Genomic DNA, 17388 nt, shown 5'->3' on the forward strand with positions numbered 1-17388 from the left:
ACATATACATACATATACATACGTACATAGACACATATACATACATGTAGGCATACATACAGACATACATATAGACACACATATACGTGTCAGTACACACATATTCATACATAGATATAGATATCTACGGAGACGGATGGTCTGTGTGATGGATGTCTATCAGCCGTTGAACTTGTATAGCTTGACGCAACAGAAGGATGAAGAAAGAATACATACACACGTACACTAAGCACACAAAGAAAGAAAGAGTGAGAAAGAAACACCACGAAAATTGCCTAGCTAGAACAGAGAAAAGAGCCATGGTGTGAACAACGCCCTGGCTGGGGTGTACATACACACGTACACATATCTACTTGGATGTATGTACATATATAGACGCGTCTCCCGAATGTACACATAGATATCTATCACCCGTCTACTGCAACAGTAGAAACACCTCCAAAACACACCCTCTTCAGCACTTATCCACCTCTTGAAAGACATCTTGTCTCTCTCTCCATTCTCTCTCTTTAGCCTCTCTTCCTTGTTCTGTCCCTATCCCCCTGTCTCTCTCTCCCCCCTCTGTGGGTTCTCACAGCTCGATATTTGACGATACAATCCTCCAGAGGAAGAGAAGTATCCGGAAAGATTAGGTTTTCTTCAGGAATCTCGAGAACTTCATCTTTGCGACACTCTGAGCCATCACGAGAACAACTTATGCCCCTTGTCTGTCCTAAGAGCTGCTGACGAATCATTCTCTGGTTTGAATCGGGATGATCAGGAGGGACGTATCTCTCATCAACCAGAAAGAGAATGACGCGAGACCAATCAACTCCCGACCCTAAATGACGGCGCTGTTCGTCTTCCGCAATCTCTTCTTGAAGCGCCGGCACATCTTGAGCTAGAGTGGATGCCGCCCTCTCTAGGCCTTGCTCTTCGGCCACCAGAGAGAGATGACGTACCGCTGCATAAATGGCTTTAGGTGTCGAACCTCCTGATAAAGAAAGAAAGACGAACAAGAAATGAGACAAGCGAAGTGCATGGAGGATGACAGAAAGAAGGAAAGAAACACGTGAGAAGTATGGGCGATGGAAAGAGATCATGGAAATGCTGCTAAGAAGGTGAAGAAGAGAGAAGGGGGGAGAGGGGGGGAGGAGAAGAGCAGCAGAACGTGAGAAAATGATGTGATCTTGTATCAAGAGTGGAAACGAAAGAAAACTTCCGGGGCTGCAGGCCGAGGTACCTCGTGTGTATGGATTCCCCTCTCCTTCTAGAAGCTCTCTAGAGGGAGGGGTGCAGAATCCATACACACCCTATATGTCTCTATACATATCCACTCTCTCTCTCTATATATATATATAAACGTATCAGAACGATTGTGGCAGTAATTGGTCTGAATCTATACAGGTATGCATGGCTAGACATCGGTATATGATAGACACTTTCATAGATATGTTTACATCTGTATAGACAAGTAAGAGAGTTTATCTCAGGTTGCAGACACGCACATCAATCCCTCAATGATTCGCCTATCTCTCCTCTCTCCTTCACTATGACTAAATAGTCACTCAATCTACACCCCCCTCCCCTTCTCCCTCCCTCTAACACACTCTTCACTAGAACAAGACTGGTCTCCTCGAACCATGACGAGGTGTATATACACTCCAATCTATACATATCTACGAATCTAACAGAAAGATTTTCTAAACGCAAAGAAGGGAAAACCCATACAGACCACATGTAACTTTCTATCAACTGAAGCTCTCCCTTTCTTCTCTCTTGAACCTTCATCGTGATCTTCCTGGTCATCCCCGAAAAGCTCCTCTTTCTTCTTCTCTCCTCCTTCTCCCCCTTCGTTCGTAGATGGCTAGGTCTCGATGCGTACCTGACAGTCCGACAACGACTTTGGCGTAACTACTTTCTTCAAGTTTTCTTTGTATGGTAGTGACGAGGAGATAAGCACTATGCGCAACAAAGGCGTCATCTGTTCGACACGAGATTTCTCTTGGTCTCTCTCCTGTAATTCCATAGATACCACGAGTTGCAATGGATGCGACTCCGCTGATCGTTCGAGGGATATTCCCTACTGGAAAGATGGGAGTACTATTGCTGTTACTTCCTGTTGAAGTGACGCTGCTGCTCCTCTCTTCTCTCTTTCTTCCCTCCGACTCTGAAGGGCTCTGGGCCGTCCCTGACGATTCTTTGGGAGATACATCTATTCAGAAAAGAACAAGAACGTAGACCAACAGTAGCAGTAGTTGTGCTAGAGAGAAGGTCTCGGGGGTTCCAGTTGGCATGCAAGGAAGAGAGGAAGAAAAGAAAGATAGAACAGGGAGAACTTATCAATGAGGACGACGGATGCTGATGTGAAAGAAGACAGAGAAAGGACGAAATAGATGACAGATAGATAGATAGATTAAAGATAGATAGATAGTGGGGGTGGGATGGGCCAATTAGAGTGAATTGTGAAGCTGAGTATAATGAATAAGATTATAGAAGAAAGGAAATGAGAAGAAAAAGAAAAATGTACGAGGTACCCCTAGGTATCTTATCTACTCGTGAGAAAAGATGAAGGGGGAGATACAGCAAGCCACAAGATCGAGATAACTATCAAAAAGAGAAGTGCAGCGAGAGATATAGACAGCGCCAACAGCAAGAAGTCGAATCGTCAGATGAAGACGCTGTGTGATGCTGTCGACTACTCTGTCATACATGACCCACACGCTCCTGACCCTTACGACGAGAGAAATGGAGAAGTGCAATCATCCGTCTGCATGCGTCCGTAGCTAGGTATGTCCATCGAAACAACTCCCACCATTCCTAACACGTTCTCAGAGCGTTATCGATCTAACCGTGTAGATGTCCATACAGAGGGAAAGAGAGGAAAACACATATATGTCTGTTGCATGCGAATGAGCCCCTGTCGAGAATAGACGCTTGATACCATGCAAGAGAGAAATTCGCTTCAAGAAGAAAAGACGGGATAATAAGGCAACAGCAGGACTTAGAAAGACAGCAGAGACTCCCTGTGTGCGATCACCCCGCGTCCGTATACACCTGATCCATATCCATGTGAGATATCTGCATATACAGATATCCATGTGAACCTGACCTTACATTACGGCCTATTACTATGCTACGCAGCAGTTGGGTTATATATAGCAGCTAATCGTCAGAAGAAAAGGAAAGAAGGAAGAGCAACGTTATATTGTGAAGCAAGGTCCCTAAGAGAGACTCTCTAAACTGCTATGGATGTGAAGATACAGTATGAAAAGAGAGAATGCGTATCATACATACCTGTCATGGTGTCTAAAAGGCAGGATGAGTAGATAATGAATAAAGGATTGCTGACTAACGCACTACCGTGGTCCTTAAGAGAAAGTGGAATAAAGAGGAGTCTCTCTCTGTAGCAACAGATGGAAGCAAAGGATGGGACAGTCAAAACATCCGGGATAATTATAGTGACGAAGGAGAAGAGCTAGCTTTGTATGCAGAAGTTAAGCTAATGAAAACATCCAGGGAGGCAATTTCTTCTCTCTTCCGCTTAGGAGACTTAGTGATGGTTCTTGCAAGTGATCTATCGATTCTTCCGTTTCTTCTGTATCTCCTCTCCCTCTTCTTCTTCCTTCTCTTTTTGGCTGATCTCCTCTATACACAGAGCGCTGATGACTAGGAAGATACGGGTGGATATCCAGACAGACAATCGAGGAAGCGTGTCTTATCGCAGCATGAAGATGTCTACATAAAGATGACTGGAAGGAGACGACCGACAAGGGTAGACCGCAAACAAAAGCGAAAGAAGAAAGGGAGTCTGAAACACAAAAAGTTAGGGAGGAAAGAAGAAAAAGCGCTACACACTACAATAACTATGAAGAAAAGGAAGTTTCTTGTGAACGATAGCTGTGTCCCTGGAAAGGAGATGAAAAAGTGAACTAGGAAAGAAGACCACGCACACTGCAGAAGGGCCCGACCGAGGCTCTTCGGAAGAAAGGAGGAGACTAGCAGAGAAAAACAACGACAGTCGGCAATCATGAACACTTTGAAGAAGAACTTTTTTTCCGCAGTAGAGAGAGAGAAGGTTTCTGAAAGAAGCTGCTTTGAGAAAACATCGATTGTCTAGCGTGAGAAGAGTAACACAGAGACACGGCTGTTTTGAATGACCATCAAGATTGGAGATGGAAGAATGAGAAGGAAGCTTGACGCCTGCAATGGACTAAGAAAGAGAAAAAGCTCTCTTTCCTTCATTCACGGGGACAAGAGACAACAAGCTGCACCTCCACCTGAAATCTTCTTGTGGAGCAGTGAGAAGAAGTTCGTTAATAGAAGAGACAACAGAAGAGACTACGTATGCATTCGGAACGCCTCCTTCCCCCTCCTTCCCCCTCCTTCCTGATCGGACTGTCGAGTTTACGATGACAACTAAACACACCGCAGAGCCGAACCCACCGGAAAAGAAAATGAGAGTGACCAAACTGCACTCCAACAATGCCTGGATTCTTCACGTCACACTAAAGCACCCTTCGATGTACGAAAAAAAGAGCGTACATTCTTCTGTATGGCGAAACCTCCGAGTAGTCAGTCGTCGTCGTCGTCTCTTGCACTGTAACCCGCTGAAACAGCCGATAGCACGGGTTTCCGAAGTCAGAAGATTGCCTCCTGTACTAAGAGTGCTACTACAGCCAGATGTTGCCTTCGGTTGTCTCAAGATAAGAAAAACCAAAAATAAAGAACAGACTCAACTTCGTACATAGAGGCTCCAAAAACAAGCCTACGTAGTGAAAAGAGAGACGGAACTCTTAGCCCACAGATTCGTGAACACCCGCTTTCCGAAGAGGAGTCTCAGAGCGAGATATGCCACCGATCAACTAACTGAGCAAAAAGTGAAGTGGCTGGTATTCAACATCAAGTAATAAGGCAAAAAGAACAACGCACAACACCCGGGCACCGAGCGAACGAGGCGTATCAGCGACGCCAAACTTCCGCCGCCTCCGCCGGGGAGAAGACAAAAGAAGGCGAGCGTCCTTTCTCCGCTTTGACGGCCAGAACAACAAAGGCGTGAGAGGAGGTCGACCGTTCTTTACACATTGAAGACTTCCTGAGTTCCTGCGAAGAAAGATATCTTGGACATCGTCCAAGACGTGGTCATGAGTTTGATACCTGGTAAGAGAAGTGTATTTGTTTACTGCGGAGAGGCTACTGTCATTTGGGGAGAACCTCAATCTCACAGCTCACCATTACAATCCATCCATTCTACACTCTTGAGACGAAATGGCCTGGAAGATTAGAAAATGAGACAGGAACGGTCGATCCATGCGTGGTTTTGAAGTTTTTCCTCCTTGTGTGTCACTTGCTCGGGGGTATATATCTGGTCCTCACAAAGAAACGGAGAGAACGGTCAGTTATATAGTCATTTCTTACGAGAGAAGAAAGAAGGCTTTGTTGAGAGGCGGTGGTAGCCATGTCAGTGGTACGCCTAGGTTCTTCAGTGGGATCGCTATCATGGGGGAAGTGAGCATTCGTCTCTATAACTCAGTGCGATAGGTTCTGGGTCTCGTACAGCGCGCGTAAAACTTCACATGATCGTCCCTTGATCTGCACTAACGGCTGGGAAGCAACAGTTCGAACTCGTGGTGCTATAGTGAAGAGATTTTCCTCTCATAGCAGGCAAAAACGAGAAGGCCGTGCTGCCTGAAAAGCACAAGCTGACTTGAGATGCTCAAAGATACAAATCAGAGCAGCACCTAGGACGTTGCGTCTTCTGCTCTGTTGGCCGGACTAAAACTGCAAAACTGCCATTTCCGACAATCGAAGAAAAACGTGAAACACGAAACCAAGAAGCTCCGTCAACCATACAACTGGAGGTAAGCCTGGGATTGAGAGGCAGCCGATGACAACTAGCAAAGGAACGATGCGTTATTTACAAGCATACACATGTCTGTGTGTGTAGCATCGTGTGACCTCAGGAAGAGAGAAAAGATTTTCTTTGGTAAACAACAGGTCAGCGTTTTTCATCGCCGTGATGGTGTTTGATCGCCGCAGCTCAGGCCTTAGGCCTAGGTCTCGTGGTTGCTAGAGGGAAAGACCATCCAGAACGGCCTCTCACTGAAACATTGAGAAGAGGATTTGTCTGAACCATGGTATCACCTGTCCAAGAAGAGATTCATTGAATACGACCACAGCAGTTTCGATACCAAATAAAGTGCCACAATAGTTGCGATAGACTTTATGTGGCAATCCTCGACAAAAAGAACTTCGGACCAGACTTTCAGTGTAGCTGTACGTTCCGGCTTCCTACTTCATTAGCGTTGATAACTCTCCGCGCTTCACTGCTTCGTCAGCCTCCGAGTCCACCTATCTTAGCAGCTTTCACTGAGATAACAATCAGACAGCGCAAACTGGCAGTAAATGCTGTCAAAAGTCCTGATTTCGTCTCTCTTTCTTCGACTTTTTCTTCTTTTCTACAGGGGGCGCATCCTCGTCGTCCTCCGGTGGGAGAAATTTCTTCTTCTTCTGCTTCTTCGGTGGTAAGTCTTCATCATCCTCGGGGGGGGGCTCGTCGTCTTCATCTTCCGGATTCAGCTCTGTGTTGAACCTCAAAGCGAGCTCTGACGCAGGAATCTCGGGCCCTTCTTCGCATACTGAAGAACACCAATCGAGACAATAAAACCGTCAAATCAATTTAAAGAGACCTGGCCTATGACGCACTCCGCTACAGATCGGAAACCGTCCCTGCCAGCCCGGTAATGCGTCGTGGGATGCCCTACAATGAAAACACTAACGAGCAACACTCGCCAGACTGTAACTCATCTGACGCGCCCGTCATTACGTACTTTCAATGTTTGTGCAGCGGTGATCCACCTAATGGCTGGAAACGAAATGATTGAGACTCTGAAGACAACCTTCACCGCTCCGTCCAGTACCCTTTTGTAAACATTTGTTACTCATGTAAAAGGAGCCTGTAAGGGTCTCTAGTTGATGCCCGACGAATTGGCAGACCAAGTGCAGTGTCACGCAGCGTGGAGTGCTACACCTAGGAATGACAAAACACGATGTAGGACTTTCCACAGCAAAGTAGATCGTCAGATGAACTGCGGAGTGTGTCGGTTGTCTTCAATCCTCTTTCTTCCAGTGAATTGTTTGAGGTAAGCCAGCACTTACACACTTCAACAGGGCAAAGGTTTGTAACTTTTCCTTCCTGTCCAGCAAAAGCCACAGAGATTTTAAACTCTGTGACAAATCTTCCTGGTCGGGTACAGACGATCACCGCGAAATCTCTGCGAAGGTCACGCATGTTGGCAACTTCGGTGACAGTCACCAGTGGTTTCCGTTGGTTCTCCCGGTTGCCCTTGATGAATGCTTCGAATAAATCGTTGCGAATGAGAGAGGCGGAGTCACTTGTGTTCGCGAGGTCGATGATCACGGCCCCCAGGGGCGTAAAGCCCATGGCGACAGGTGTGAGGCAGTTGATCTGAGCCTCCCATTTGGCATTGTTGACATTCGCGCCATACTGAAGAAGGTTTTGGAATCCCACCGTGTCCGTCAACATGAACTTGTTCGCCGTTAACGCATCCAGCGCCATCTCTTCCAACCATTCAAATGCCAGAAACTTCTCAATTCCTTCTGTTTTCTTGACGGGCTCTTCGTCAGCGCTCTGCAGACCTCGTAGAAGTCTGCGGGATGGAATCGAGGCTCCTGGAGTGCCACTTTCACTCATCAGCTGTTTGAGCAAGGCGTCCACCTGGTCACTGTCCAGGGCCTCCAGCTGTTTCAGCAGCAGAGACTGCACTTGGGCTTCCAGTCCGCCGTCGAAGGCAGAAGAGGGGGCGCTGGTAGATATCTTCATTTCTGCAGGCTCTTGCCGCGAAGAGGAGTTTGCCTCGTTAGATGCTGGCTGCCTGGTACGAGTAGGGTCCGCTTGCCCACGGTGTAATGATGACGGGGACTGTTCCTTGAATTTCTGTTGTATCTGTGAAGGCTGCCTCTGGTCGCCAAGCATATCATCAAAGATACTGGTGGGTAAGCGTTCTGGCGGCGGTTTCTTTTGCGTCTGTCCTTGCTGTTTCTGGCCTGCACCGGCGTCAGAAGAACTCAACGGCGCAGGCGATCCTTGCGCGCCGCTCTGTTGCGCGTCTAGCCTTTGCTCCTTTTGCACGGGTGCGTCAATGTTAGTGACGGTGGACCTGACTTCCTTGTACTGTCGGGGATGCGTGAGTAAAACTGACAGCTCAGGCTTGCCAGAATGCGCGGGCTTTCTTTGTGTCCCTGAAGGGGCGTCAGTTTGTAGAACTGGCTGATTCCGGCTTGCCTGTTGGCCAGTGGACTTGGCAATCTGGGCTTCGATATCAGCGGACACCGTCAAAGATTCCGCTGTCATGTGATCTGACGGCGCGGCGGAAGCATGTAAATCATCCTTCGAGCCACCTGCTGCTTCATCGTAGACGGAGCGAGCCACTAGTATGGGCTCCCCGTAGGCATTCGTGTCGTAGTCGTATTGAATCAAGCCTCCGTTGATTGACACTTGTGCTGGTGGGGCAGTACGCTTTTCAGTTCTCTCAGTCTCTACCGAGGTGACGCTGTTTTGAGGAACTCTATAGCTAAGACGCTGGTTGAGAGAGGGAGTGTTGTAAACAGAGCCTAGCTCGCTGGTCTCTGGAAGGTCGACCAGTCTATCTGGCCCTGGTGGCACCCATTCCTTCATGTCGGCTGTTACAAAGTAGCCCCCAGGTGTCACAATATTGGACGGCTGTCTGAGCCCGCTGGGTTCTGAGCAAAGAGGACACAACGCAGTACAGGGAAACAGTGGAGATCAGTGTACTTGAGATGCAGTCCTGGAAGAAGCGCGGCTTGTTCTTAGCTATGCTTTTATAATACAATAAGATTGCAGGCGCATGTAAGTAGTCTGCGTGGCACGGATATTCCGGAAAATCACCGTCGATCCTGCAGAAGTCGTTGAATACTGTACGGGTGGGCAACTCCCCAGGAAGCGCTAAAGAGTTCACTCCCATTTCTTACCGCAAAAGTTGGGGTTGAACATCGTTTTGATGGGAGGCTTCATGTCGGGAGCTAGCGCACTCCATATGCCATCGATGGCACCTGCGGCGACAGCTGGGCTAGCCGAAACAAAACCGCCAGATCCCCGGAGAGGCTGACCCAGAGCTTGTCCCAGTCCAAGCCCATTGCCACCGAACAAGCCTGTCCCCTTTCCAAAGATCGAGGTTGAATACCCGGTACAGGTATGGAAGGGAGGGCACTCCGAGTCATTGCTGCACTTGATAAGGTCGCAGGCGGCCCCGAGGCATAAGAACTCGGAAGAGAAAAGGGCTCCCGATTGCGCCCGGGCAGAAGAAAGGATTGAGAATACAATAACAAGATATAGCGCTCTGTGGAACGGAGAGGCTACACTGTCGGAGAGAACACCCCGAGCCATGGCAGTAGGGTTCACAGGTTAAGTCAGGTCCGACGAATGGCGAGACTGCTTCTTAACCGGTGCAAGCGTGGGTACGTTCGGGTAAGCCGCGTATAAAGTTTCCTGGAGGCAGTTAGTGACGGGCCCGCACCGTCTGAAATCAGTCAAGACTTGACAAGACCTCGTGGAAGCCGAGAGACGCCACGGACACGCGTTCAGTCTTCTAGGGCAAATCAGAGGCGCAAAAACTAGAAAAGCATGAAACGACAGCGCATCGTACTTTGTGTGCTCCTGCAAGGAAAGCCTAGCTTTGACGGTAAGCACTGGCGGCCGTGCACGCTCGTCGCGGGCAGGAGACTGGGCAACCAGCTGAATGCTGTAGGATTCTTCCAGCCGCGGAGCTTTGCGAGTTTCTATCGCTAGCGGGTCAGCCATACGCGCCGAGGCACTTCCCGGCTACTAAAGGATCTCCACAGTAGTCGAGATATTACCTAAGTCAGCGCAACGAGTCTCGCAGCTACTTCTGGGATCCGAACCTGCTCTGCAGTCTGAACTGCTTACGTCAGCAGCGCCTGAAGGGGAGCTAGCCAGCAGCCAACCGGGCACAGGCAGCTCGGCACGGTTTTCGCCCTGCGGCGTGTCCCCCAAACTACGTCACTTCCTCTTGGAAAGTATTCACAGTCTATCTGTTACATAGCCCGGCTCGACAGACACACAGCAGATCGACTGCCAGTGCCTCACCAGTGTAGGTTTCGATTCAGTTGCGTCCCCAGGGCAGGCCGTACCACTAGTGCAGACGTTGTCAAGCGATGCTTCACTTTCCTGTCCCACTCAGTTCCCGCAGTGACAGCTTGCACCTCCGAAGCCAGACAAGTTGCGTTGTATGCGTCAATTCCCTTCGTCAAGGAACGCTGCCCCTTCAAGCTTTCCACCGGAAGTCTTACTCTTCAATTGTCCAAAGTGGACGATTCGATGCTTGGTCGATGATGGTTTGCTGTGACGTAGATCCTATACTTACTCTGCCAACCCCCCACGCCTCCCGGGCCATCACAGCTATACACAACATCGGCAAGGAACTTGCTCAGTGCGAAGATGGCGAGGCCTGGAGGACCTGCAACCGTCTTAGACTTTCGAAGCAACCAGAGAGAGAAAAAACCGATGCTGTTACAGCACACATCAGTGCCGGACTGCTCTTCCAGGTCGGCAGGACAAAGTCGGTGTAGCCTTGCAACCGCCTGATAGTTGTCATAGCGCAGGCGGAGAGCCTGTGTGTAAATCGCATTAGACATCTCTGATGGCCTTTCGCCGAGGGCATAAGCGTGGCGCTACTACACCGCCAGTCCAGTCTTTCCCAGGACCAGTGATGTTGTTCCTCTTACACCGCGGCCAACAACGGCCGTGACCCAACGGCTGAAGCACAGTAACAAGTTGGTGTATGTCTCTGTCCTAGATCTCTAACAGCCCGACGGTGAACCCTGATGGCGGTATTCTGACCATCTCGCCGTCACTGAAAAGACGAAGCAGCTGCTGAGTGCAAAATGTAGACATGTTACAACTGTAAATTGCGGCAGGTCAGGTCCCCTTTGTAGTTTCAGGCTCTCTGCTTCCGCGTTGGTTGACCAAGGTGGATGGATCACGCGCAGCGCATGTAAACACTCCCTCATCTTTTATGTTTGCCCGTGATCTTTACTGCCTACACGTGGACTCCGAACAAAAGTCCACACCCGTTACACAAGCACGACAGATATCTCTCTGTCTGTTCTGTATGGATGATCCGCGTGCTGCGTGGCAGACCGTTTTCGTGCCTGACATCTCTTACACTGCTCTACAACTCAAAGATCCAGGCTCTCCGGCCCTCTCTTGTTCAGCTGGCTTGCATGCTGCGACGTTCTCTCTCTAACTACGAGGAGCTAGCTCGCTGTCACATAGCTTCCTTTGTTTCCCTTCTTTGGTCGGGGATAACTGGAAAGAAAAAAAAACTGATGTTCTTTCGCCAAGTTGTTGTGTGATGCATGCATGCTGTTCTCCCACAGAACGAGGCTATGTATGGGAGAAAGACACTCGCGACACAATACAAGAAGAACACCCTTTTTATCTATTTCCAGAGAATCCCCCCTCTCCCTACTTTTCCCGCCCTTCCATCTATCTCTCTCTTCACTCTCTCTCTCTCTCATTCTTTTCGCCTCGTCTCTTCCGTTATGACCAACATGAGAATCATAACTTTCTCGAATCATCTACCCCTCCATCCCATCCCGTCACCAACACCTCACTCAGGTACTACTAGACCTTTTCACAGCAGAACGACGGCCTTCTCTCCCTTCCCTTTTCCATAACTTCTCAAGACCACGAGGTATCCGTGGTGTCTCCCTCCAGCTGCCGTCAACTTTCACGTCTGGGAGTACCACGCATGGATAGATGGAGTTAGGCATATGACCAACATATGCGTGTGTATGTAGAAGAACTAGGGAAAACGGAAGGAGGAGGAGTCCAAAGTGTACTGGGTGTCAGTGCCAATACATCCATAGCACAGACCCCCTCACGGCACACGGAAGAGGAGAAAGAACTCCGTGATCTCTCTCTCATCTCTCATTCTTCTTCTTGTCTCGAAGAAAAAGAGAAAAACGAATGCGGTGAAGACAGAACAACATGAAAGAAAAGAAAACAAACAGCGAAGCAAGCAAGACAGACAGACAGACCAAGAGGCCTATATATGTACCTCTATATAGGTACATATGTTATACTAGGTGTGCATCTATCCCTGTATTCAGTCTTCTGGTATCTATTATCTACATCTACGATAACTCTTATCCGTGTTTGGGGGGATGAAAGCGCTCCTCTCTCTTCTCGCAAAAAGAGAAACACTTCCTTCTTTTTCTTATTCCTCGTCACCCCTTTTTCTCCTTCTATCCACTCTATCTATCTCGACTTACCTATATATCGTTAATTTCTCCATGTATCTACGTCTTTCATACGATCTTTATCCCAGTGGACAGCAGGACCACATACATCCGCCATCATTGATGTAGACACTAGAATAGCCACCTGTATGTGTATGGCTCCATTCATTCATTCCTCTTGAAAGAAGATTCGCTTTTTCTAACGAGGCATCGTCACGAAGATTGAAGAAACAAGAGAGGGGGTGGCTGCTGCCCGTGCCCATAGCCCGTAACGAGTGTCGTGCGTCTTTTTCTTCTTTGCTTTTCTTTCTTCTTCTCGGAGAGACAACACAAGAGAGAAGGAGAGACCACGGACCAGATGTAGAAGAAACGAAAAGACCAGAAGGAACGAATGACTATAGAGTACTACTGCTGCGCTCGAAATACAAAGAAGCGCGGGACACGCGTTTGAAAGGAGAAAGAAGCTTCTTCATCTTCTTCTCATGAACAAGAGATAGAGAGAGAGAGAAGGGAGAGACGAGAACGCCCTTGACAAAAAACGGAGAAACCTAGGAGAAACAAGCAATCTCAAAAATGAAGAAGGAACAAGGGAAAGAAGGAAAAAGGAGTGTGCGGATTGTTCCGAGCCTGTGGATGAGAAAATGCCTCATGCAGGAGTTCACTAGCTACGCCCATCACTCACTCCCCGCTCTTCCAGGCAACGATAGAGGAAGGAATAGACATGTATATACATATATATAGATGTAGATAGAAAGATGACTACGACACCCACACATGAAAAGGTTCTTTCCCTATGTGTCATAATACACAAGGAACGAGCCCTCAGTGCATGTATGTGGATACATCAACTACCAGTGTATAAAGAGACATGTACGTACATACATGTACATGTACATACATAAAACGTCGCCAGGCAGTAGACAGGAGGGCCTGCTGTGGGGATTTCCTATCTATCTATTGGTCTGATAGAATAGGGTTACACATTCTATCTTTCATCGCTGAAGTTCCACTCCAAGTCTCGATTGTCAACAAGATGAATGGTGCAGCTAGCGGGAGCCGCTGCCGGAACATCGACGTTGATAAGGACGATGGTAAGAAGAAGAAGAAGCAGGAAAAGACGAAGAACCTTCGTATGAGAGAAGGAGAAGAGATGTGTTTCTTTCTTCTTGACTCTTCTTCTTTTTTCCATCATCTTAAAGAATCGAAAGAATCTAAGAAGCTGTCTTGAGTGAATGCTGCCCCGAGGAAGGAGATAAAGAGATGAAAACTTTTTCTCTTCTTCTTTTCCTGCCTTTCTTTGGTCACTCACTCGTCACACCTGTAGAGAGTAGCGCGTACACACACGCGACAAAAAAGGGACAGGGCATGCAATAGATAGACACGAAGAGATAGATACATTGAAGATAGATAGACAGACTAACGATAGACAGATAGATAGATAAACGATTGACAGATAGATGGAAGCTATATATATAGACAGATAGAGGAGTTTGAGGTGAGCTGGCAGATGAATCCAGAAGAGCAGATGAGCTATCGAAGGACAAGAAGAAGGAAAGAAGGATTGTAGAGAAGAAGCAAAAGAGAAGAACACCCAGAGAACTTACGTCTATATACACATTTGTATACGTACATGCGGCACACATACACACGCATACATACATACACACATCTATATATAACACATGTATTCTTCACCCATACAGGTAGATAAAAATACATACTCAAATACACCATACGTGTGAGCTGAACGACAGAAAGCATACACCTAAGAATGGACTTTCTGTATGTGGAGGCCTATATGGATGATGAGGTGATACAGCTACGTCACTAGGGAGGGAAGGAAAAAACATGAAAGAAGTCGGGTGTATATACACCCCAGATCAACAATCTGCAAGCTCCCCTTGGAATAATATCCAGGATCGGGGTGGACCTATTGGTCTGCCCAGAGAGCGAGAAAGGAGAGAGATAAGAGAAGGTATGTAAAAGAAAGAGAAAGAAGAGAGAGGAAAGAAAAGATCTTTCTTACTTGATCCATATCATTAGCAACCATGTAGTGCATATTCCATCGCACTCCATCACCGACAGGTCGATTGGCCGATGCATGCACAGGAGCCAACCAACAGCAGGGATTCGGACCAAAGACCTACAGAAAGAGAAAGGACATGAAAAGAGAGGAGACGAAGAGATCTATACACATATATAGAGAGATACGCATGCACACAACGAATGAGAGCGAGTGGGAGAGCCGAAGAAAGAGAGGAAGATGAGAGAATGACAAAGAAAAACGCAGGAAAACGAGTAAGACGAGGAAATAGATATCTGGAGAGAAAGAAACGACAAAGAGAGAGAACAAGAGAGAAGAGAGGGCAAATAGGTATGTGATAGTCGTAGCTGTATCATATGTCTACCTACGTAGACATGTACGACGGATATCTCCCCCCTACCCACCCATGCATCCATGCACTCAACTACGTCTACCAGTACTAGTGCTACTAAGGCAAATCTACTACTCGTGCACAGGAAATGTAGATGAAAAGAAAGAGAAAGAAAACTCTCTCACGTTTAAAGGATGTGTATGTACACACACAGGAAAAAGAGGTGTACATACAACACACATGGACCAACCACGTGCTAGAGACGAACATAAATAGATAGATGAAAAATATATACATAGATAGATACCTAGAATAGAACACACAGAGCTCGGCAGGGAGAGAGCAGGAGAGACAGGGAGAGAGAAGAAAGAAACAAGCAGAGCCTTCGGAGTGCATGTGTCTGTCTATACACATATATATATATGTATTTTGAAGAGAGGAGTGGTATGAAGTATTCTTGTCTAGATATATATATTTACCTACCTGTTCGATATTTCGACTCACACCGAGGTCATAGCGATTTCGGTCTCGATTCGCCACATCCATATTCTCTATAGTTGTCGAATTCTGTACCAAGCACATACACATACATATATATAGGTAGATATATATGCAGATAGATATATACATAGAAATACATAAGCATACACACATACATATTCATATCTACAGACACAGTCATGCAGGCGTACACTAGTAAGAGAAGAAGCTAGAAAGAAAGAAAGACCCAAGCTTCCCTACACAAACCTCGTGCCACCATTCAGAGAGAGAAAGAGAGAGAAGTTGAATGTGCTCTCTCCTCCTTCATAACTGTCACACACACATATCCACATGCATATCTATCAATCTGGATATATGTACTTATGGATATATATGTACATATATCTAAATTTATATATATGCATGTGTAGAACCATACTTGACTAGGCGTATGTACAAATGTACCTATGAGTAGATCTTTGTAATACGCCACACATAAAACATATATATGGATGAATATAGATATATATATATACATACATATGCTGATGTGTATATCTATCTATATATATATAGAGATAGATATACATCTACGGGGCCGGTCTAAATCTCTATCCCCCCTTCTTCTCTTGTTTCATTCGCTCTTTCACTTCTTCCCTCTGTTGTGTTTCTCTTTCTCTCTCTTGGCGTTTCGTAGCGTCGTCCATTGGTATGTATAGAACCCTTCTTTCTTTCTTACCCTCAGAACAAGATTGAGGTGAAATCTCGAGAAAGGAATTAGAGCGAAGATCAGAACCATAGAGAAGAAGAGCATAAGACAGACATAGACATATTTCAAGACCGTAAGAGCCGAGCCTTCTGACGGATCATATTCACTGTGTGTATGGGGAGAACTGCCGCCTCCTCCAAAGCGATTGGCTACAGGCTGAGTACTGCGGATACTCTCCATAAAGATAAAGTAAAATCTGAAAGAGAGAAGAAAACAGAAGAAGAAGAAAAAGAATAGGGAGAGTGAATGAAACAGGAATAGGAAAAAGAAGAAGACTAAGAAAGACACAAAAGAGAAAGTTGACAGAGATAGATAGATGAAAGATAGATAGATGAAAGATAAATAGATAGATAGATCTTTGACAGAAGATCTGAATCGTTCACTCGGTGGCTGTGTCCGTAGAGACAAAGAAGTAGCAGAGAGACAGCAGGGATAGAACAAGAGGGGGAGTGACGTGAGAAGGTGTATTTATGTGCTTCTATCCATATGCCGGTGTGGGTATCTTTTTTGCTCTCGTAGAGTGAATAGAACAATACTAGCTAAGACAAACTGACTCGTCGCCGTAAAAGCTTAGGCTAAGATGAGCGAGCGACTAAACCCTAAACATACAAACCAACCCCTCAAGATGATCTAACTGAAACACACAGAGAGAGAGAGAGGTGTATGTGAAGAGAGAATGAGAAATGCGAAGACATAAATCGACCGACTGGTAATACACAGACTAAAGACAGATAGATAGATTTCAAAAGATAGAATGAAGATAGAAAGACAGATGAGTAGATAGATGGAAAAATAGACTAGAGATAGATAGATCGATAGATTAAGAATAGATTGATGGACTGAAGAGAGATGCGGAGATCCTACCCGTGAATGAAGACAAAGAAGAGAGAGAGGAGCGCATAGAGGAGGAGCTGAATGAAGTATCTCCTATTATAAAATCCTACACAGTTGTTGATCCATGGACAATGGTGATCCATATTCAATACACTGAAAGAAGAAGAAAAGAAAGCAAGAGAAAGAAAGAAAGAAACGACACACAGGAAGGAAGCAAACAAAGAGAAACAGGTGTGAGAAAAGTGCTCCACGACAACGGACCTCTCAAGAATGTGTGTACAGATACCCGAAAGAAGAGAGGCTTTAACGACGAGGATAAGACGATAAGAGAAGTAAAAATGATTGACTTAGGTCTTCTTCTAGTGATATACAGAAAGACCCATACAGAGCAACGGACTGCAGGTTGCCTTGAACGTGGCTATAAAATGAAATAAAGAAGCCTGTAGATGATGTCTCTCACAACGCCTAGCCTGGGCTTAACGAAGAGACATAGACACACGTCGCCTTATTATAGTGTGTAGACATTCCTAGATTTCCATACATCTCCATCTCCTACACTCATGTACATATACAAGGGAGACACACTTTATGCATGTATATATGGCTACAACGATATATATATAGATAGATAGATATGTATATATATAT

The 17388-nt window shown here is 46.4% G+C and overlaps 3 protein-coding genes across 3 annotated transcripts in view; all 3 read right to left on the reverse strand.

The window, feature by feature from the left end:
- Positions 1–4404, reverse strand: part of CSUI_009063 (glucose-6-phosphate 1-dehydrogenase) — a gene marked incomplete at its 3' end in the record, with an annotated part of 6217 nt that extends 1813 nt beyond the window's left edge. The window contains exons 1-3 of the mRNA XM_068069182.1: positions 3277–4404; positions 1865–2194; positions 576–973 (exon numbers count right to left, since the gene is read on the reverse strand). Coding sequence (XP_067918839.1) covers positions 576–973; positions 1865–2194; positions 3277–3283 — 735 coding nt within the window. The 5' untranslated portion in view covers positions 3284–4404. The remainder of the gene's footprint in view (positions 1–575; positions 974–1864; positions 2195–3276) is intronic.
- Positions 4405–6390: 1986 nt separating this feature from the next.
- Positions 6391–9660, reverse strand: CSUI_009064 (uncharacterized protein; the record flags this gene model as incomplete). The annotated part of the gene is made up of 4 exons (XM_068069183.1): positions 6391–6617; positions 7138–8742; positions 8992–9375; positions 9654–9660. The coding sequence occupies 4 exons, from the start codon at positions 9658–9660 to the stop codon at positions 6391–6393; spliced, it is 2223 nt and encodes a 740-aa protein (XP_067918840.1).
- Positions 9661–11534: 1874 nt separating this feature from the next.
- CSUI_009065 (dhhc zinc finger domain-containing protein) lies at positions 11535–17022 on the reverse strand. The gene is made up of 5 exons (XM_068069184.1): positions 16771–17022; positions 15877–16102; positions 15141–15224; positions 14309–14425; positions 11535–13600 (listed from the first exon to the last, which is right to left on the reverse strand). Exons 1-5 carry the CDS (start codon positions 16881–16883, stop codon positions 13595–13597), a joined length of 546 nt encoding a protein of 181 aa, XP_067918841.1. The 5' UTR covers positions 16884–17022; the 3' UTR covers positions 11535–13594.
- Between the last annotated feature and the right edge of the window lie 366 nt (positions 17023–17388).

This window comes from Cystoisospora suis, assembly GCF_002600585.1.
Source record: "Cystoisospora suis strain Wien I chromosome Unknown contig_5265, whole genome shotgun sequence".
In the NCBI taxonomy this organism is placed as follows: Eukaryota; Apicomplexa; class Conoidasida; order Eucoccidiorida; family Sarcocystidae; genus Cystoisospora; species Cystoisospora suis.